This window comes from Octopus sinensis, linkage group LG6, assembly GCF_006345805.1.
Source record: "Octopus sinensis linkage group LG6, ASM634580v1, whole genome shotgun sequence".
NCBI classification, from domain to species: domain Eukaryota; kingdom Metazoa; phylum Mollusca; class Cephalopoda; order Octopoda; family Octopodidae; genus Octopus; species Octopus sinensis.
This window is the reverse complement of record NC_043002.1, coordinates 84,249,252-84,273,041: the sequence shown is the minus strand read 5'-3', so window position 1 is coordinate 84,273,041 and position 23,790 is coordinate 84,249,252. Positions and strand designations below refer to the sequence as shown.

Below are 23,790 nucleotides of genomic sequence, written 5' to 3'. Positions count from 1 at the left end.
ATATACATACACAACATTCTCGCACACTTCGTGCCACTCCCACATCATACTATTTTCCTTCATTTCAATAATTCTGATACATACACACTTTATATATATGTGTGTGTGCGTGTGTCTGTGTGTATATAATTTCTTTGTCAAATCAATTCCATTATGCACACACAAAGTCAATGGTACTCTTACTTCCCACCAACTACCACTAATCACTACAAACATCAACAACTAAAACCACCATTGTTAACACCATCACCACCACTACTACTATGAAATAAGAGAACTAGTATAATAGTAATAAAATGAACATTCACTAACTTTCTCAAGGACCATTATTCAGCATAGGCTACAGACTCATGAGAGAAAGAGATCTTTTATCTGTTTGTTTCAGACATTTGGCTGTGGCCATGCTGAAGAATTTTTAGTCAAATGAATCAAACCCAGTAATTATTATTTTTTTTTAAGCCTGGTACTTATTCTGTAGGTCTCTTTTTGCCAAACTGCTAAGTAATGGGAAAGTAAACACACTAGCACCAGTTGTCAAGCAGTGGTGAGGCACACATCTAATATAATAAATGTTAGTGTGTCACACTTTTTCAACTTCACCCCAAGTGGCCGTTGCCCAACATACCATACGATTTTGGAATCAGGCTGACTCCATGAGTAAATCAAAAACATTCTGGGCCGAATCCAGACCTGCAATCCTGAAATTTCGGATTCATATGTTTTCATTACTGCGATTGTTTTCAGTGAATTTTTTTACATGATTTTTAGCAACGAATATGATCATTGGGATATGACTCTGGAGGAAGCAATTGCAACAAGTTCTCCAAAACAAGTCTGAGATCTGTTTGCAGATCTTCCCATTCAGGGTTAGTTGCTTAAAAGTCACTCTATTGAACAGCTTTTAAGCTAGTAGAGAGTGCTAGATATCAGTGCAAGAAAGAGTTATAACAAGTGTGAGTAATCTCTCAAGACAGGATAAGAGTGAGAGGAGAGACAGAGTAAAGATAGAATGCATGAAAGAGAACGAAGGAGGAGAGAGAGGAAGAGAATGACTAACAGAAAACATATAGGAAGAGAAAGAGAAAGAAAGCCAGAGAACAGGTCACGTCATGTCTTGGTGTGTGGTGTGTAAACATGGATATTGGTTCTCCGTGAAAATAGAGTGGTTTGTTACAAGATGGGACATCATGCTTTCAAACCAATAATCTTGAGCAAATAAAGAATAGAAGAGAGAGAGAATCAAATTTTACAATAGCATTAGAGAAACAGTCAGAGAGAGGGAGAGAGAGAATGGGTGGGGGGGCGGGCAGAGGAGGAGAAGAATGATTAAAGGAGAAATGTAAAAATTGTAACAAATGCAGAAACAACGAAAGACTATATTCATGAGCAAGAAGTAAAGAGAGCTTCAGTGAGAAACAGTAAATCACTTAAAGGTGATAAAACACAAATTTGTGAGTTCATGGAAAGAACAAGCAAGCTCAATTTTAGCTTAAAAGGGGTTAGAATAAATAAAAAGTGAAAAAAAAAAATAAACGCATTATGAAGAATGATGTAGATCTTCACTTTCACTTTAGCAAAAAAGAAACTCTACACAATTGAAAATGTGCTTATCACATTTTTCCATCCATTTTTGTTTTGTTTTGTTTTGTTTTTTTTGTTGTTTTTTTTAACTCAAGAGTAAAATGAAACTAGACCCAATGGAATGTTACTTATAGAATTTGGTTTGGGTATCCATTTATAACATGGATTTGTGCCTTTCAATCCATACTGAATATATTAGAACTACGCTTACATTAGAAATTGATATTTAACTATAATATTACATAATGTTAATGCATGGTTACTTTTAAAGTAACTCATTCAAAAATCGTGTGTGTGGAATCGGAGACAAGGCAACAAGAAGGAAAGCAGGGAAGCTAAAAAAAACAACTTCTCGACCAGACATAGATTTAAAGAAATGCTAGTTGGTATGTATTACAAGGAAAAGGAGCCATGGTGGTGGAATGGAAGTGTGTACAGAGCCATAAAAGCTAAGAGGTAGGAATGGAAAGATTGGAAGAAAATGGGAGAGTCAGAAACAATATCAAGCAACCAGAAGAGAAGTAAGATGTCATATATACTTAGCAAAAAGAGATGCTGAAAATAAGAAGTTTGCCAATGTTCTGTGATAAGAGGTTGAGAGATGTTGCAGATTGCAAAACAGTGTGCCAGTGCAGACCAAGACACTATTAGAGAAAAGTGAAAAGTGTATAGAATTGTAGCAGAGCACTTGTCTTCACTAATGCAAAAAGAAAAGAAAATTAAAAGGAATTACAAAGATGCTGGTAGCAAAGTAAGAGTTAGCAATGAATTCAATGCGCCTTCACTAGTCAATTAAGGTGAGACAGTGTCATGTGACAACTGCTGGGGCTGCCTGCTGGAGCCTAGCAGTGGGTATTTAAAGGGAAAAATTTGACAAGTCAGAAACTCGCTGACGATACATCGAAGAGGCCAAGGAACAGAAGAAAGAAGACATGCACTCAACACCAGAGTTGAAGACACTTCCGAAAGGGGGGGGGCACGTCAAAACGGTTGAGGAGTAGGGGCCGAAACTAGATGTGGTTCCTCCTGATGATGTCTTGAGCTAACTGGATCCTATAAAGGAGCTGTTGTGGTAGCAGACCATGAAACACGGTTGTAATTCCTTAATAGTCTCAGTCCCATTTGGTTTATTATAGTTTTTCAGACAGTAATAGAAAGATTTAAAACTGGCTGCCTATGGAAACTTCCATATGCCAATGAATTAATTCTTATAACCAAATCTGTTGAATTAGAAAAGAAATTCTAGATATTAAAGTAAAGCTTAGAATCAAGAAGCCTCAAAGTAAACCTTGCAAATATAAGTTTTAGTTAATAAGAAGACAAAACTCTACAGCCATCTGGGAAATGGCCATGCTCAACATGCAGAAAAGCGGTGGGTGGGAATTACATACCTACAGTGTAACCAATACAAACTATGGGTGCATAGCAGTGCAGAGGTATCACAGGAAAGCTGACAGAGAATAAGGACCTTGTATTCAATAAATGCACAAAAGTAGTTTGCAGTATGATTTCCTTCAGATGCCTAGCAGGTTCCTTAGAATTCACATTTCCTGTTACCTACATGTGATGCAAATGGAAGAGGAGAGCTGGTTCCAAGTGGAAGCATCTTGCAGAATTGGAAGACTGAAGAAGACATGGGAAGAAGCAGTAAATGCTGATCTTAGGATACTGACCCTCAAGAAGGAGGTAAGATCAAATCGTGTAACAACTGGCAAGAGGCTGTACTGGGGAAGACCCATATAATCTGTGCAAGCAGGGAAAAAATGGAGAAATGATGACAAGAAAAGAAGATAACAATGTGAATTGTTTGTACACACACACACATCATTCTGCTTAAAAATGCGTTTATATCTACTCTTCAATCTTAGCATGCCTGCCAATATATTTATCTGAATTATTTAAAATGACATTTTTTTTTTAATTACTTAGTTCAGATAAGAGTAATAATACCACCCATGATGTATATAGACCATCCTAGACAGAAGAAGTAGGAAAAAAAATTGGATGAGATGAGTGTAGTTAATGATCAATTTGAATTACAACAAGCTTAATGGTCATTAAGGAATCATGATCAGGAAGAGAGTTTCTGATCAACGTAGGAGCTCTAGGGAAGAAAGGAAACATTTTGTAAGGTTACAGAACAATGAGAAATGGTTAGTAGTTAAGTGCAGTTTGTGGTTGTGTAGTAATGCAGATGATGATGATGGTAATCATCATCAACATTTTAACATCTACTTTCCAAGTCGGCATGGGTTGAGTAGGTTGTCAGAGTTCAAGTAAGTTCTTATTTGATGTTACTACTCTCTTAGTTTGGAGGACTGTGTCTCACTCTATATTTCAATGATATATTTTATGAAGCAGTATTTTTAAATAGGTGATAGAGAAGTGAGAGTGATCTAAGAGTAAATTGAGATGTTTCTTTTTGCATAACTCGGTCAGTGAGGCGATACTGGCAACGGCCACACTCAAATAGTGCTTTTTATGTGCCACCTGCACAGGAGCCAGTCCAGCGGCACTGGCAACAACCTCGCTCGAATGTTTAAAAGCTTCTTTTAGTTTCAGTTTAAATCCACTCACAAAACTCTGGTCAGACATTTACCCAAAGTGCTATGCAATGGGACCAAACCTAAAACTAATGGGAAGAAACTGGTACAATAGTAACAATAGTTCAATAATATCATATTTATTCTTTTAAGATAAGTCTGAACACACCTTGCTACCATATAGTCAATGCAAGTGAATCAGTGTGTATTTAAATAAATTGCCTATTACTAATCTCTCTGCTTTATTTGAATTAATCCTTATCCACAAAACAGAGAATGCTCACCAGCAAAACAAATGAGCATTAGTCTAAAAAGAGCATCCTTACTGCTATGCTCTGCAATGTAAAGTAATTCAAATAATCAATGCTCTGTATCAAATAATGCTTGTAGTCACAAAGCAGAGATTAACATAACTTTATCAAGTAAAGATGGATCGAAGGTCTTTCCCATGACATAGGTCCATGAAGGCTCTTTCCTGGTTTCTGTGGTGTATATATTCCCCATTTAGAGGAATGCTTGTCTATCACAGGATTACTTGTTTTTTTGCTAGCTGAGAAGACTGGAGCAATGTGAAATGAAGTGTTGTGCTCAAGAACATACTACATCAACCGGTCCAGGAATAGAAACCACAATCTTACAATCATGAGTGCAACACCCTAACCACTTAGCCACATGCTTTCACCATATAAAGATGACACTATGATAATTTGGAATCAATGGAAGGACAAAATCTAGGACCATATCTAGATCAACCATGGGGAAATTGTAGCCTGTGGGACTTTCTGAATGGCACATCTAATGAAAAATTACCTTGAACTATTTTAAAAGTGAGGCCTGCCTGATGATGAACCAGGTCACATGCAACTCTTCACAAAAAAGGTTACCCGTGCTTGATCTAGACTATCAGTGAGCCAACTAGAGAGCCTCTACAGGGTCAGATGGACAAGGAATAGTATCCATATCTTCAATTTGCACCCTAGTTTTAAGAAGGATGGACATATTAATAAGACAAACTGTCTCAAAGACAATATGTACCAGTTTTATTTTCCTTATGGAAAGTAGTGACCAATATTTTGCTTATATGTCTGTCTAATTGCTGCTATAAATCCATTCTAATAAGAATTTGTGATGCTGGTTACTTCTATGAAGTTATCATATGCCAAGAGGGTTTAATTAAATATTGACTTAAGTGGACTTATGAAAACTCTTCAAACTACATACTACAAAGTGGTTATAAGTGTCTAGAGTATTATTGTCCTAAATACTCACATACATTTTTAATAACATACTACAATATACATCCACTTAAATCGATACATCACCGTATGAAGCAGGTGTTTAAATAAAGAATTACTGTAGGTGGAAAATGATCAGGTTATAAATACAATTTGAAAGTGAACAAAAGTTGTTACTGTTGTACAATTACAACAACAGAAATGACTTGCATGATGCCAACGCCATGGAGGGATCAATCCCAACAAGCTTTTTTTTGTTTGGTTTTGAAAGTAATAAATTAAATAATTAGTAGGATGGTTGGTGCATGTTATGATACCCAATATAAGTTGACAAAAGGGAAGATCTATTATTATTATAATTAAGGTGGCAAGATGGCAGAATTCTTAGCATGCTGGATGAAGTGCATAGTGGTATTTTGCCTGTTCCAAGCCTTTCGCGTTTTGGGAGTCGATAAGTTAAGCACCACTGGAGTCAAAGTAATCAGCTAGTCCCCTCCCTCAAAATTTCAGGTCTTGTGCCTATAGTAGAAAGGATTATTATTATTCAAAATTTAACCACCACCAGTTAGAAGCTTTTGACATTACTAAAGCTGTGAGAGTATAATTTCGTCACTATTAAATAAATATCCCAATACAATTCTTTTTTAAAAATACAAAACACTATCTTTGTTGGGATTGTCATCTAATATTTTAACCCTTTAGTATTTAAACCGACCATATCCGGCCAAAATATTTAATCTGTTTTATGTTCAAACTGACCAGATCCAGGCTCTCACACCTACCCTACAATGTTAATCTACATTAAGTAATTACACCATCAAGCTCTTGACGATATGAGATAATGCATGATTAATTCAAATCAATGTGAATCAATAAGTATTATCTTTGATAGAATAATCAGAACACTAAAGGGTTAAAAACATACTCCAGGCTGTGAACCTTTCAGCTGTTACAATTCAGATATTGATTCCTTCATTATTATAAATTCACCACTGCCACAGATAACCTATGGGATTGCTGTAGAATTTATGTATACTGGAAAGCTTGTAAAAATAGACCAAGCTGGTTCCATATAGAATAGTCTCCAGTATCACAGCTATCTCCATCAAGATACATAACACTAGAAACAGATTGCCGTAAGAGCTTACTAGGGAGCTTCCATATTGTAACTGTGAACTGAGTGTGGAGAGCATTTTTAATAAACCACTCTATCTTTTGTTGAGGAATACTATGTTTGAAACTATTATTTGTTGAGACGTGTCAAGTTTATTGAGGCAACGTGACTTGCAGAAAATAACAATATATTTTTTGGTAGATTTTTAACATTATTACAGGAATAAACATGAAATCTAATTTCACAGTTAAAGAGTTAAAATACAGATGGTATTTTAGGGAGAAATTTGGGCTAAAAATCCCCAACAAAAAACAGCCACAGCTTAGACTATATTAATCAAACAATGAAGGTAAGTTCACCTAGTGTGCCAAGATGTGTAAGATGCTCTCAAAGATCTTTTATTGTTATCTGTGGGAAGTGGCAGCTCAAAAGGAGCTGATATGCTGCACAAAGGAAGACTGGAAATAGGTCAGTTTCTACTATTGTATAAATGTTATTTTTATTATATCTGAAGATCATTATGTTGCTTCAACCAACCTACAGATGTCCTGCTAGAGGAAAACAAATTTATCCCTTCTGTTATAGTACAGTACAGAGAAACAGAACGTTATATATCTACATATATGCATCAGCGGTCGTTGCCAGTGCCATCGGACTGGCTCCTGTGCAGGCGGCATGTAAAATACACCATTTGAGTATGGCCATTGCCAGTACTGCCTAACTGGCCCTCGTGCCAGTGGCACGTAAAAGCACCCATTATACTCTAGGAGTAGCTGGCATTAGAAAGGGCATCCAACTGTAGAAACTCTGCCAGATCAAGATTGGAGCCTGGTGCAGCCATCTGGTTCGCCAGTCCTCAGTCAAATCTCCAACCCATGCTAGCATGGAAAGTGGACATTAAACTATGATGATGATGATGATGATAATGATACATATATATATTTCGAAACACACACACACACATATTCATAATCCCATGAAGCAATATCGAATTTACCTATCGGAAGAATTACAGTTGGATTGTTCACCTTAAGCAATCCTTGGTGTTTCTTACTACTTGATGCGGTTAGCCATAACCTAGACTATACCTGAGAGTTATATTATGGTATCTGCCTGGATAATCTATTCCTATATACTCATCATGTGTGTGTGTGTATGTATATATATATCATCATCATCATTTAACATTCACTTTCTATGCTGGCATGGGTTAGATGATTTGACTGGAACTGGTAAGCCAGAGGGTGCACCAGGTTCCAGTCTGATATGGCATGGTTTCTAAGGCTGGATGCCCTTCTTATGCCTATATATATATATATATATATATATATATGGATGTGCAAACGGGGGAAAAAGTACAAAATACATGGAGTAATAGTTTGCTTATTCACTGGATTTATTCAAAGCTGATAATCCACTTGGTCACTACTCAGATTCTTGTTATGGCTGATCTGAAGATAAATGGATCATACATTGCAAGAAACTGAGAAGTAACAGGTGTATGTCATCAGCTTTGAATATATGTCATAAAAACATAAGGAACTTAATTATAACGGAACTATAAAATGAAGGGATAAATGAAACAAAAACCAATATAAACAGAATTGTTAAATTGCAATGCGATTGTCCAAACATATATAAATAGTGAATAAGTTTTGAGTCAAAATTTAACCCTTTTGTTACAGTATTCTATTGAAATATACTGCCTTTATTTCAATAAATTTTGCAAATAATGAAGAATTTAGTAAAATCACTTTATCAGTATTAAGCTAGCATTTAGAACACAAACTAAAATGAAATTTGAACTATCAGGGCAGTCTCAGGTAGATTAGTATCAAAAAGGTTAAATTAAATCAGAATAGACAAAATTTTGATAACTAAAAATGAAATTTTTTCTCTCATTATTTACAAAAATAATCAACATACCGTTTTGTTAATTTTCTTTAAAGGGTTCCTAAGTTTTTTATTGATCTTCATTTTTTTTGGTGGAGAATTGTGATGGGGTGATTGAAGTTCTTGTGAAGTTGAATAATTGGCATTTGGACAGCAGCACTTCCTGTGCTTCTGACATGAGGAATGGTTACACAAGGAGTTATTACTATCACTTGAGGGTTGTTCTGGTTTGGTGCAGAAATTGTTAGAGCTAACAACACTGCCATTGTTGTTACGGTCTCCAAGCTGATACTCAGAGTTCTCTTTCGACTGTTTATGGAGATCTTTCAATTTTTTTTCCAGACAAGCAGCTATATATTGCTGTTGTAGAATTTTAATGTCCTCTTCACTGCAGCTTGTAAGGGGTGAAGATGATGAAGAGAAGACAGAGTTTCCAACTGAATCTAGGGAATTAGCCAAGCGCTGGCGTAAAGGTGTAGATGGTAGTGAAGCTGGAAGCCTCTCATAAAAGGAGTCATCACCATTAAGTGCCCCTAGCCACTGAGATGATAAAGAGGAGGAGGAAGAAGAGGAGCAGGATAGTTGTGGTTCACTAGAATGATGCTGAAACCAATCAGTTTCTTTGTTCACCATTTGAGTAAATGCTGATAAATGTTCAAAAAAGAGATCATTGTCATGATCAATAATTATAGATGGTAGATTAGCTACCATTTCTGCAGATGGCTCATCTAGTTCTGGTTTATCTTTAGAAAAGATTTTGCCAAACAGCATAGAATCTTGAATAAGGATATTTTCCAGTAACATTTTTGTCTTGTAAAATTCTTTTCTTAGTCCCAACTTTTTAAAGCAATTTGATAAATATTTATTTGCTAATTCTGTTTTAACCTCTCTTTGATCAGTCTCAGAGGATAAGGTTTCAGTTGATGATTCTGTTTGAGCAGATGATGTGGTCCACTTGTTGTAAGTTGAGCCAGGTACCTTTAAATGTGTTTTGCCAACGGAGGAGGAGTGTGCGTTGATAATATTCTTGTTGTTCCACCAGGTTTGAAAGAGTATCAGACGAGTGAGAACAGTGCCATAGCGGCTAATTAACAAAACTAAGGCAAGTGTTGTGTACACAAAAACAGCATGATTCCAAGATTCACAGACTAGCACCAGAACAGCAGTTAACATTATCCAACCTAATCAATAGGAAGGTGGACGGAATGCATTTCAAATGACACGAAATTAGATGGTGACTACGACTACTAGACAACACTAAAAAGCGACAAGGTGCCATAAAAATATAATTTTATAAGGTGACAAATAATAAAAATGTACGTATAAATGGAGTGTCGGAGAAGGTCATCTAGACATTAATGTAAACTAGTTTTGGGGTGCTTTGAAATTATGATCTACGATGACATTTCATTGAATAAGGAATATAAATTAATATATTAAAGTACATAAATAATGGCAGTGGCAAATGTTAAAACGAATTCTAACGTTACGGAAGGATAAGTTATTTTAAATTATAGTGTCAATGTAATGTGAAAGTTAAATTTTACATGATGGAGGAAATGAGAAAGCTGGTTGTCGTGCGACGGATAAAATGTTGTTGACCAAGAATTTTAAATGAGGGGGAGAGAGAGAGCTAAAGGTAATAAATGTCTATAAATAGAAATGCAAGAATAGAATGGATTTCTAAAGACAGTGGAACGAAAATGGTGGAACGAAATAGCATAGAACAGATATTGATGTATGACCGGAATCCAAGGTAACTGGCGATGGTCTATGTCGGCAAAAGTTAATATAACATTGAACCCCACCTGGAATTTTGAGTCCAAGGACACAGGGTGAACGGGTTCATTGGAAGGAGAATATAAAAGACACGAATAATACTACTACAGTAGTAATTGGTTGTATCAGTTCTATTACTACTAACGGTAATAGCAGCCAACCAAAACCAATCCTACTAGTAGAAGTGGCAATGAATGAATGAATGAAATGATTGTGTCTGCTACTACTAATGTATTTCGGTAACGAAGATGTTGTTATAGACGAAGATGATGACGACAGACAGTGATAGTGTGGGTGGCAATGATGTTATTGGATAGCCGGCGGGGGATTGTCCACCACTTAGAGGGAAATAAATGTTTTCTTATTCAAACACAAATAACAACAATAATCAATAAAAATATCAGAAAGGAGCGATATTCTGCTTGACTGAATATTAATACAAGATAGGGTCTTTCCGTGAAAGAGATCTTAAAATATGATATAACATCACAGATGAGTGTATGTCTGTAAATTGCTCGAGATGTGAGGAAAAGAAAATGTTAATATTCTTAAAAAATATGTTCGTGTATTATTTTCGTCGATGGATCAAAACTATACATTAAATTGTAGAGAAGTCGCGAAACAAAACAGCAGCAACACACACGCACAATATGAAAAATCCTAGTTCTTTTGACAATTTAACAAAATAAAGTTTAAAAAACAGAAAACGACGGGTAAATAATTCCGATGAAATAGTGAGAGGAAAATTTTCAAATGAATGAATTCCTCAAAAAGTCTTTTTTAAAGCGTAAGTATGTAGAAGCTGATATGTTGTGTCTTCCTCCAACTCGGCACAAATCCGATCTTCTGCCAAAAAAATTATGACCAAAGCAAAACTTCATATAATAATCACACAGTAAAGCGATCTTGTATTTCTGTTGTTGTCTTCTGTTCTTAAAAGTATTAATTTCTGAGATATGTTTAATTAAACATACCAGGTCCAAAATTATACATAAATTATCAGAAGTGTTTACAACAACAAGAATGTAAAAGAAAGTAGACAGTGTCCAAATGGTTTAGAGATGAAGAAAATCGGTAATTCCTCTAAGGATATATGTATTTATATTTATACAGTACATATATATCCAAATTCCGGAGCAAAATTAAATGTTTCGTTAGTTTTTTTTTTCTTTCCCGTTAGGATTGCTTTAAAATGTATGAATGTCCAACTTGTTTTCTTTCTGTCTTCTTGGTATTATGATAGAAATATATATATATATATATATACACATGTATGTACAAATATACAAGTCACCGTTTGTAAATCAAGGAATCAGAAAACGCTCGGCGTGTCGAAAGCGACCGTGTGCCGAGTGAAAACTGATAAACGCAATGAAGGAAAGAGACAGATAGAGAGAGACAGGCACTATAAGAAACAGAAAGAACGTGAATATGAGACAGATACAGAGAGATAGAGAGAGAGAACGGTGAAAGAGAAAGAGAGATTAGTGCATGAGTGTATGTGACTGATAGTGAGAGGGTGATCACACCATATGGATGATACTATTTCATGGCAAAGGGGTGAAGAGCATAGATGTATGTGGATCGATGAGCAAGTTAGCAACATCTCAGCTGACTACTACAAGTCGGACACTCCAGTAAAGTGGAAATTTAACAGGATCTTCAAAACCAGACATAAGATAGTTCTGAACCACATTGCGCGCGCGCATGCGACATACCCACGCACACATTACATACTTGTATACTTTATATCAATACACCACGTACACAATTATTTTATTAGTTTCAGTTATTAGACTGCATGTTGGTTTCTGTCAAACTGCTAATTCTAGAAACCATAAAGGGGTAAAACAGACCTATATACGATGGGCTTCCATAGTTTCCTTGACATCAACTTCCTCCCACAAAGTATTAGTCAATCTATGACTACAGAAGATGTTTGCCTGTTGGGCTGTACAGTGGGAACGAACCTAGAACCAGATGGTTGCAAAATGACTTTCTTAACATAACTACACTGACTATATATATGTATTTAGTACAATACATACATACATATATATATATATATATATATACTCTTTACTTATTTACTTGTTTCAGTCATTTGACTGTGGCTATGCTGGAGCATTGCCTTTAGTCGAGCAAATCCACCCCAGGACTTATTCTTTGTAAGCCTAGTACTTATTCTATTGGTCTCTTTTGCTGAACCACTAAGTTTCAGAGACGTAAACACACCAGCATCAGTTGTCAAGCGATACTGGGGGTACAAATACAGACACACAAACACACACATATATGTATATTATCAAGAGAGACGATTGCGCTGGTATGGTCATGTGGCGAGAATGGATGAAGATAGGTGTGTGAGAAAGTGCCAATCCCTAGCAGTTGAGGGAACCCGTGGAAGAGGTAGACCCAGGAAAACCTGGGACGAGGTGGTGAAGCACGACCTTCGAACTTTAGGCCTCACTGAGGAAATGACCAGAGACCGAGACCTTTGGAAATATTCTGTACGTGAGAAGACCAGGCAGGACAAGTGAGCCCAGCCCACTTATGAATGCCTTTCCTCCCTTGGACACAAAGACCGGTTGAGGCAAGCGAAGTCGATATAGAACCTCATCCGACGACAGACACCCATGCCAACCCCCCATGCTTGCGAAGACATGTTGGGGCAAGCGAAATCGAAATCGAAATCGAAACCGAATTGAACCAGCCAGGATCCCTGGCCTGGTGGTACGTAAAAAGCACTATCCGACTCGTGGCCGTGGCACGTAAAATACTCCAATGCGACCGTACGACAGGCACCCATGCCAACCCCCTTTGCTTGTGAAGACATGTTGGGGCAAGCGAAATCGAAATCGAATTGAACCAGCCAGGATCCCTGGTCTGGTGGTACGTAAAAAGCACTATCCGACTCGTGGCCGATGCCAGCACCGCCTCGACTGGCTTCCGTGCCGGTGGCACATAAAATACACCAATCTGATCGTGGCCGTTGCCAGCCCCGCCTGGCACCTGTGCAGGTGGCACGTAAAAAGCACCCACTACACTCACGGAGTGGTTGGCGTTAGGAAGGGCATCCAGCTGTAGAAACATTGCCAAATTAGACTGGAGCCTGGTGCAGCCTTCTGGCTTCCCAGAACCCCGGTCGAACCGTCCAACCCATGCTAGCATGGAGAACGGACGTTAAACGACGATGATGATGATACACATACATACATACATACATACATACATACATACATACATACATATACATACATACATACACATATATATATATATATATATATATATATATATATATATATATATAGTAAAGTAAACAAGGTACAAGGCTCAGTAGTTAGAGCATCAAGCTTATAATCATAAGGTAGTGAGTTCAATTCCCAGACCAGGATGTGTGTTGTGTCCTTGAGAACACTTTATTTCACATTGCTCCAGTTCACTCAGCTGTTGAAATGAGTTGTGATGTCACTGGTGCCAAGCTGTATCAACCTTTGCCTTTCCCATGGATAACATCAGTGACATAGAGAGGGGAGGCTGGTATGCATGGGCGACTGCTGGTCTTCCATAAACAACCTTGTCTATTTATTCTATTTTATTTTATCTAGTTTCAGCTCACGAGCTGTGGCCATGCTGGGACACCACCATCTATATATTACTCTTTTACTGGTTTTAGTCATTTGACTGTGGCTATGCTGGAGCACCGCCTTTAGTCAAGAAAATTAATGCATGTTTTTGGTAGGATTGCTTTGAGCTAGAGTGTGATGTAAGGAATCTTGTACGTGTATGTATATGTAAATCTATATATATATATATATATATATATATATATATATATATATATATATCAAAATCGAAATCAAATTCGATGACTGGCATTCGTGCTAGTGGAGTACTAAGAGTACCATACGAGCGTGATCGTTGCCAGAGCAACAAACTGGCCTCCGTGCCAATGACACGTAAAAAGCACCATTCGAGCGTGAGCATTACCTGTGTCATCTAACTGGCACTTGTGCTGGTGGCACGTGAAAACAACATTCGAGCGAGGTTGTTGCCAGTGCCACTGGACTGTGCAGGTGGCACATAAAAAGCACCATTTGAGCGTGGCCGCTGCCAGTACCACCTGACTGGCTCTCGTGCCAGTGGCACATAAAAGCACCCACTACACTCTTGGAGTGGTTGGCATTAGGAAGGGCATCCAGCTGTAAAAACTCTGCCAGATCAGATTGGAGTCTGGTGCAGCCATCTGGTTCGCCAGACCTCAGTCAAATTGTCCAACCCATGCTAACATGGAAAGCGGACGTCAAACGATGATGATGATATATATATATTCTTTTATTTGTTTCAGTCATTTGACTGCGGCCTTGCTGGAGCACCACATATAACTATAGAAAAAAGTTTACATACACCTATACATACAGCTAGCTACATGACTATAACTCATGTACACCTAATAATATTGGTGTTTTTTTTTTTGCACATAATCTTTTGAAGAATTTATTACATGTACATTAAAAAATTTTTTTCTAAATCACCATGTCATTATGTTAACCCAAGGCAAGCATGGGAAGAATTTCACCTCCTGGCATCAGGGTTTCAATTTCAGGTGAAGCCTATTTCACTTCACCTACAATGGTAATACCTCCAAAAAAGATATAAATATCATATAAACCACTGAGGGAACCTACATGATCTCTTCAAATGCTAGAAATAGCAACCAAATCTTTTTCAAATACCATATTATTGTCTTAGAAAACAAGGAAGGGAGATTGCTTATTGAATAATGCGGTCTTGATTGCACTGTGCCATTGGAACAACTGATATGATCACAGGTCTGCTGGATCAGGGATGACCTGGGACTAAACAACATGAATATCACGGGATCGTGTAAATGATATTACTTATTTAATATTTCCAATCTAGATAGCAACAGTCTCGTGCTGGTTATATCACTAATGATCAAAGAACCATTAATATTCTTCCAATTAGAAACCACAATCAGGATCCGGTATCTCAGATGGACTGTCTTGTCTAGCTCCCCTCCTGTTAACAATGGACTGATCTACATAGATTGTATTAAATGAGATATGTAGATACTTAAGCCTTTGAATAATAGAAGAGTGGGAAGTAGGAGAGAGAGAGAGAGAGAATAAAGTGAGTAGCCGTAAAATAGTGAGAGGATTTAATATAGTTAAGAAAAGGGTGACCGTAGGCGATAGAAAAATAGAGAGAATTAGATTTGAGATTATAAGAAGAGAGTGTGCAACAAGTAGATAAATCCATACAATAAAAGAGTAAGAGGAGATGAAGAGGCAACAGAGTGAGATAGCATGAATAGCTAAGAAGAGTGTGAGTGAAAGAAGAGAGAGAGAGGAAAGGAAAAAGAGAGAGGGGGGAGAAAAGAGCAAAAATGATAATGGGAAAGATTAAGAAATACAAAGGAGAGGAAGGAAGGAAAAGGAAGAAAGAATGAATAAAGGAGACTAATAGAGAGAAGGAATGAGATAGAGAGTGAGTGGAAGAAGAGAGAGAGAGGAGAGGAAAAAGAGAGAGAGGGGGAGAAAAGAGCAAAAAGGATAATGGGAAAGATTAAGAAATACAAAGGAGAGGAAGGAAGGAAAAGGAAGAAAGAATGAATAAAGGAGACTAATAGAGAGAAGGAATGAGATAGCTAACTGGTACTCTGTTAGTTACAACAACGAGGGTTCCAGTTGGTCTGATCAACAGAATAGCCTGCTCATGAAATAAATGCACAAGTGGCTGAGTACTCCACAGATACATGTACCCTTAATCTGGTTCTCAAGGAGATTCAGTGCGATGCAAAATGTGACATGGCTGGCCCATTGAATTACAGGTAAACTCATTTTTGCCAGCTGAATGGACTGGAGCATCATCGAATAAAGTGTCTTCGTCAAGGACTGAACATTACACCTGATATCAAAATCATAATTTCACAATTGCGAGCCAAACACCCTAACCCTATGAGGGTAGTCGATCAGCGAAGGCTGGAAGTGTTCGACAATGACTGTCTCCGCCGCATTCTTCGCTGCCAATGCATTGATCGGGTTCCTACAGCCGGTCTTCATCATCTCCTGAATCTCCGGCCCCTCCCTTCGGTGCTTTTACAATGGTGCTTAAGGTGGTTTGGTCATGCGGCCCTGCATCCAGAGGGTGAGCTGATTCGCGATGTCCTCCTCCTACCTCCACTTCCCAACTGGGCAAATGCACGGGCGGGCAGCTGATGACCTGGGCAATGACAATAAAGGAGGACCTCTCCGAACTCTCAGGTCCGCAGGTGGTCGGTCTGCACAGATGGAACCGCGAATGGCTCGCTATCTCTAGTGACCTCGCACAGGACCATCGAGCGTGGGCTGCCATGGTTCGTGATGCCGTCAGGACCAGAGAAGAAGCCGGCTCAACCCGCCCTGGGTGGAAGCTGTCACAAGTACAAGTAAACACCCTAATCACTAAGCAATGCACTTTCACTATGAGAAAGCAAGGAGTGAAGGAATGAGGTAGATGGAGAGAATGATACAATGAAGTAGATAGAGAGGAGGAAGAATGAAGTGGATAGCAAGAAGAGGAAGAATGCTACAGAGCCATTGTGGGCAACATGCAGCTGCAGGACTTTCTGAATGGCACGTTTAATGAAAAATTACAGTTGATTTTTTTTTAATAGTGTGGTCCACTTGTGTGAGCCATGTCTCATGAGGCCCATAACAAAAGAAAAAGCTGCCTATGCTTGATACAGAACATATCAAAGGAGCATAAATGAGTAAAAGGGATCGTGTTTCAAGAGAGAAAGATTTGGGAGAAATTAGAGAAAATAATCTTTGAAAGAATTATATAAATATATGCAAGATTTCTTTTAATATGCACAGTATGCTGTAGTCAATGGTTCTATATTGAACTATTTTCTCCAATAAATACTCTACCTAATTTCACATGGCCGAGAACAACTGTGTAAATAAGTGTCAATCTCTAACTGTAGAGAGAACTCGTGGAAGAAGCAGACCCAGGAAGACATAGGATGAGGTGGTGAAGCATGATCTTCAAATGTTGGGTCTCACACAGGCAATGACCAGTGACTGAGACCCTTGGTGATATGCCGTGCTTGAGAAGACCATCATGCTATGTGAAATTGTAGTCATGACCAATGCCAATGTCACATAACTGGTACCTGTGCCAGTAGCACATAAAATGCACCTGTCAAACTTTGGACCTCACAGAGGCAATGTGACCAATGCTGGTGTCATATAACTGGCACGTAAAAAGCACCTTTGGGCTTCATGAAGGTAACTGGCACTTGTGCTGGTGGCATGTAAAAGGCACCTCTTCAAGCATTGGACCTCACGGAAGTACTGTGGCTGATGCTAGTGTCACGTAACTGGCACATGACATGAAAAGCACCTTTCGAGTGCTGGGCTTCATGGAGGCAATGACCAAGACCTTTCTTCTTCTTCTTCTTACAGCATTCACCTGGGGTGGGTTGAGTTGGCTTCATTCATCCTCAATGCTGCATCTCTCACAAACGCCGACCAGGCCTGGCGATTTGAGGCTAACGACCGCGTGATCTCCAACCACTCCTTATTCCAGTGGCGAACGCCATAGATATGGGGGCCTGGTTTGGGTTCCAGATCAGCCTTGACTGTCATCAGCCAGGTTTTTTGTTGTCCACCACGACGCTTTCGCCAAGACCTTTGGCAATATTCTGTGCTTGAGGAGACCCATCAAGCCAAGTGAAATTATAGTCATGGCAGATACTGGTGTCACACAACTGGCACCCGTGCCAGTGACACACAAAAAGCACCCATTACAATCTTGGAGTGGTTGGCACTAGGAACAGCATCCAGCCGTAGAAACCAAGCCAAATCGGACTAGAGTCTGGTGCAGCCCCTCAGCTTGCTGGCCCAGGTCAAACCATCCAACTCATGCCTGCATGGACAAAAACGTAAATTGATGATAATGATGATGATGATATACATGTATACATATTCAAAACTACCAAAATATATATATATTTACACATTGGAACATGATCTAACAAACAGGTTACATATATTTTCTAATAGTTTTCTGGGCACAGTTTGTTTTGTTTATGCAAAAGAGTTGCATTTATAACATATTTGACACATTCTGTGCAAAAGCTACATATGAACATAATAAGCATTATTATTCACATTTACTACAAAAGTTACTGAAGAACAATATTTCTTTTATAGACATCATAAAGCACCAATACACCTTGCCTTTCTGAATTTGCAATTTGTAATTTCAAATTATTTCTCTTAATTGTTCTACTTAAAGCAAGAAATGTAAGCAGCACAATAAATCAGTTAAAGATGAATACATGATATCTCTCAGTAATCTCTATATACACTTGCGTCGGAAATTAATTAGCACTTCTCAAATTTCTACATTTTCTTACATTTTCTTAATTTAATTAACTTATTATCAGAAATGAACTCGTTTTTAATCAAAAATTTATTAAAACATATCCCAGCACACCACATAATTGTTATTAATCGTGAAATTTAGTCAATATCTTGTTGCTCCTCCTTTGGCAGCAATGACAGCTGCTACGTGGGTCAGCATGCTGTCTATGAGTGCCTGCAGGTACTGTGCAGGGATGGCCCCTCATGCAGCAAGAAGTGCCCCAAACAGCTCGTGTCGGTTCCTGTATTGCTGCACATTCAAATCCCTACCCAATCGACTCCAGAGGTTCTCAATAGGGTTCAGGTCAGGTGACTGGCCAGCACGTACTCCTCGCCACCAAAGAGGTATCCCGTACTATCTCAATGTACTTTGCTGCGTTGATGTTGCCTTCGACGGCATAGAGCCGCCCAACACCACTGTAGCTGAACGCCCCTCACACCATCAGACCACCCCCACCATGCTTCATGGTGAGCAAATCAAGGGTGCTAATTAATTTCTGACGGTAGTGTATATAAATAGCAAAATGTCTGCATGTGTGTCCTTTAAAGAAATCCACAATTTTTCATTTAGAGGGCTCGCACTTTCTATGGTCATTCAAAACCATCCAAGAGTGGTCGTGCACATCTTTACATTTCCCCAGTCACCCCGCAAAGCCATTAAAAAATCAATAGAAGTGACTTTTTTGTGAATTTTCTATCCAAAACCCAATCAAAATGCCCGAAACTTGATATGCTAATTGAATGCCAGCTAGCTGTATGTGATTGGTCGGAGATTTGGACAGTACTTGTGTGTATGTGCGCACGCAGCTGCATATGCATGCACTAGCACTATGACCTGGCGTTGCTGAGTCATAGTGCTAGTTTGAATATAAAAGGTAACAGTAGAATATTTGAAGTAGAATAATAGTGGAATAAATAAGGCTGCGAGCTGGCAGAAATGTTAGCACGCTGGGCGAAATGCTTAGCGGTATTTCGTCTGTCGCTACTTCAACTTTGAGGGGTAGGGTAAAATTGAAATAAAAAGTTTTTTTTGCAAAATCATAAATTCTGATAGCGCAAACATAGAAATCTTTAAAATTTTCTATGTATTTTGCCCCATAAGAATTCTGGGTGGGATGGTCTGAAATTTTGAAATGCTGATTTTTGCCAAGGTTATTAGATGGTGTCAAGTTGGACAAAAAGAAGTATCCCAATAGAAAGTTTGAGCATTTACTTGTTCAAATAGCTAAGCAATATAGGTTTTGAATTCATACAAATACGCGACTCATATTTTTTTTGTAAATCTACACTGTGTGAAGAATACATGTAGAAAATTATATTAAAAAATATCTGTTTTTCTGAAAGTTATGAGGAAACAAAGTGGGGGGGGGCACAATTGTGTAGGAATGCCTACAAAGTATGTAGAGTTTGTCAGAGATTTGGCAGTTATTTCTAGCATGTGGAGAGACTACTAAGCCTATTTAATGCGCGGATTGGAAGACTCCTACGCATGCACAATGACCGAAAGGGTTTAAAAACATCCTATATATGCTGTGCATTCGTAAGAGGTGTATAAAAAAAATTTCTTTTTCTGGATCATAAACTCCATATTTTTCCACATATTTCGCCCCACAAAAAATTTCTGAAAAAAGTGAAAAATAAAGAAATTAGGAGGAAATTAAATTTCGAAATGCAAATTTCTTTAGATTCAGAATCTCTGTATCCAAAAATGTGGGTTTCTGTAAAAAAAAAAAAAGAAGGGGGGAGATGACAGTACAGACAAATACAAAAATGGAATAAATATATATTGATGACTTATATATATATATATATATATATATATATAAGAGATAATGGTGTCATTGAGACCCAATGGTGTCATTGAGACCCAAAGGTGTCAGGTAATGCTGAATAAGTGCTATAGACAGACTATAGTTCCTCTCACACCATCTCCAATGAAGGGATATTAATTAATATCCTAGAAACAGCTGTAAGACCTTCTATCTATAAATGCTCTAATATCTATACAGCCTTGGTTTTTTATCTTATTACGCAAAAAATTCTTTTATATATATATATATATATATATATATATATATATATACATATATATATATATATATATATTGATTATATTTACCCATGAAAAAAAGGAGAAAAATTAATTTGATCATCATTTATGAAAATAGTTCACTGAGCATTATAAGACAAAGAAAATAGCAGAACGAACCTTCAAATACAAAATTAAAATAAAAAACAAAAACAAAAAAAATTACATGAGCCTGTGTTGAATAATATAAATTTCAAATCTAATGATTTACAAAGCAAATCATCAAGTGGAATAAATTCAACAACTTAAAATAATTAAGTGTTACTCACACACAAAAAAAAGTATATATGCAAATGCACATAGTATATTATACATATTGATATATATATATACATATTTCGCTTTTGTTATTTGGCTTGCAAGATCCTTGATGTGAAACTTGTATGTTGAAACAGATTTTGTTGTAGATTAGTGGGGGGGTTCTTTATACCAATAATAAATACATGCACTGGTTCAATTTCACTTCATTATTCACTAGTTAAGCAACTAACTAATCAATTGATTAATCACTTGGCTAATCCATTCGTCAGTTATGTTTGTCAAGTTTTTTGTTGCTGTTTGTGACTTCATCAATGACATGTCCTCTCTGTCTGTATCTCACTTTTAAGAATCACTATTTACGTAGTTATGTAAATAAGAGTAGGAATAGTATGAGAGAGAAAGAGAGCATGTGTGTGTGTGTGGGTGAATGTGCATTTATGGCTGTGTGCACTATGGAGGGTATGCGTTATATGCATTGTGCAGCTGTGTTACTTGTTGATAAGAGAATACAGATCGAATTATAATTTAATGACATTTTTATCTGATTCTACCTCAGAACAAAATGCAATGTCTGAAATCCTGTGCATGTTTCTTTATTTCACAGAGTTTGCACTAAGGAGATGTTATTTATTATCCTAACTAAATTAGCTATGAGTATATTTATCTTGTAGAGGCACATGGCCTAGTGGTTAGAGCAGCGGACTCGTGGTCGAGGGATCGCGGGTTCGAATCTCAGACCGAGCAATGTGTGTGTTTATGAACGAAACACCTAATTACACACAGCTCCGGCAGAAGTTAATGGTGAACTTCTGCTGACTCTTTCGCCACGACTTTCTCTCACTCTTTCCTCCTGCATTTTGCAGCTCACCTGCGACGGACCGGCGTCCTGTCCAGATGGGGAACCTATATGCCAAGGAAACCGGGAAACCGGCCCTATGAGCCAGGCATGGCTTGAGAAGGAACAAACAACAATATTTATCTTAACTAGCAGAAAACTGCCTGGCGGAAGGTAAATCTGCAAGAAATAATGATTTCAAATTTTGGCATCAGGCCAGCAAGTTGGGGGAAGGGGGGGGCGAGGTATGTTGATTACATCAACCCCAGTGCTTGACTCATACTCTTTTTATTGATCCTAAAGGCTTCAACATAATTTGAACTCAGAACCTAGAGACAGATGAGATGCTAAGCCTTTTGCCTGGTGTGCTAAATTTCTGCCAGTAATAATAATAATAATGAGGAGAAGGAGGGGGAGGAGGAGGATAATGATGATGATGAGCCTTTGTACAATAGGCACAAGACCTGAAATTTTTATGATTTGGTTGTGGGAGGCAGGAGTCAATTTCATCAACATCAGTGCTCAGCTGGTACTTATTTTATCAAATCTGAAAGGATGAAAGGCAAAGTCCACCTCGGTGGAATCAGAATGTAAAACCAGAAGAAATGTCACAAAGCATTTTGCTCAAAATGCTAATGATTCTGCCTGAAATTTCTGAGAGAAGGGCTAGTCGATTACATCAATTCACCCCCAACCAACAGTGTAGCACCTTGGGCAAATGACCTTCTATAATAGCATAAGACTGCTAAAAGCCTTGTGAGTGGATTTGGCAAACAGAAACTGAAAGAAGCCTTTCATACGTGTGTGTGTGTGTGTGTGTGTTTGTGTTTGTCCTCCACCAAGAAGCATAGAATGAAGAATCGTACTTAGTAGGCAGTAATAAAATGCTTGCAGTGGAGTCCCATAATAGCTCCATGGAATATCTACTTGACCATTTCACATCTTCTACTGAGGCAGTAATTGCAAAACAAGAAAATTAATAGACAAAGATTATTATAAAAGAGATCACTTCAGTCAATATTTCATTATCACACTTTCAAGTATCATGAATAAAGACAAATGCTTAATTGGTCTTTGTAATGAGTGATGTTTGTCAAAAGAAAGATTAACCTTACTGAAATAGAACTTGTGAGGTTCATGTCTTATCTAAGATTTTACAACATAAGTAAATTAAAAAAACAGCAACAACTGGGAATTGAAACAATATAGCAGAACTGGCTGATCACCAATGAAAGATATTTTCTGGAAAACTGGCCAATTCTAAATGCCAAATGTTTAGGAAGATTTGCAGAGGTATACAGACATTATGAAGTAAACACTATCATCATCATCACTATCCTTTTAACATCCACTTTTCCCTACTTGCACGGGTCAAACAGAATTTGTTCAGGTGGATTTTCTACAACTGGATGCCCTTCCTGTTGTCAACCTTCACCTGTTTCCAATAAAGTAATATTTCCCCCATGGCCAGACATGTTTCACAGAAGTCTGGAAATGAAGGACACTACTATCACAAAATTCCAAGATACACACACACACACACACACACACATACACATAAGTTTCTTTTAGTTTTTATTTACCAAATCCCATCACAAGGCTTTGGTTGATCTAAAGCCATAGTAAGAGACACTTAACCAAGGTACCACACAAATTGGCTGAACCTGGAACCATGTGCTTAGGAAGTAAGCTTCTTATCCACGCAACCACACCTGTGTCTGATGATGTATCTTATTCACTATTATGATAAGAAATTTGTTTGATTTTAAATAGGTTCTTCTTAACCTTATTGTGAACTGAATATAATTTCTTAGTCTGTTAACCTTATCTTTACAGATGAAACATTCTTCAACAATTAGCTGTACACTAAGTTATGATCAGTTTGATCAAACATCATCAAGTATTTTATATTTGGGTTGCTTGTGCTGGTGGCAGGTGAAAAACATTCAAGTGAGGTCATTGCCAGTGCCACTGGACTGGCTCCTGTGCAGGTGGCACGTAAAAAACACCATTTGAGCATGG

General features: G+C 37.8%; 1 protein-coding gene and 1 long non-coding RNA gene across 4 annotated transcripts in view; one reads left to right on the top strand and one right to left on the bottom strand.

The window, feature by feature from the left end:
* The window catches only part of LOC115212912 (phosphatidylserine decarboxylase proenzyme, mitochondrial-like), a 113,372-nt gene that overhangs the window by 42,086 nt on the left and 47,496 nt on the right, over positions 1-23,790 (bottom strand). The window contains exon 1 of one of the 3 annotated variants that reach the window (XM_029781730.2): positions 8,400-11,580. The exons of the other annotated variants lie outside the window; for them this stretch is intronic. Within the exon in view, the coding sequence (XP_029637590.1) occupies positions 8,400-9,539 (1,140 nt within the window). The 5' untranslated portion in view covers positions 9,540-11,580. Of the gene's footprint in view, positions 1-8,399; positions 11,581-23,790 lie in introns of those variants that run through there. 3 annotated transcript variants of the gene reach the window in all.
* LOC118763982 lies at positions 14,110-23,766 on the top strand. Its single transcript, XR_004999752.1, has 2 exons — positions 14,110-14,195; positions 23,724-23,766. It is a non-coding gene; the product is annotated as an uncharacterized LOC118763982 (long non-coding RNA).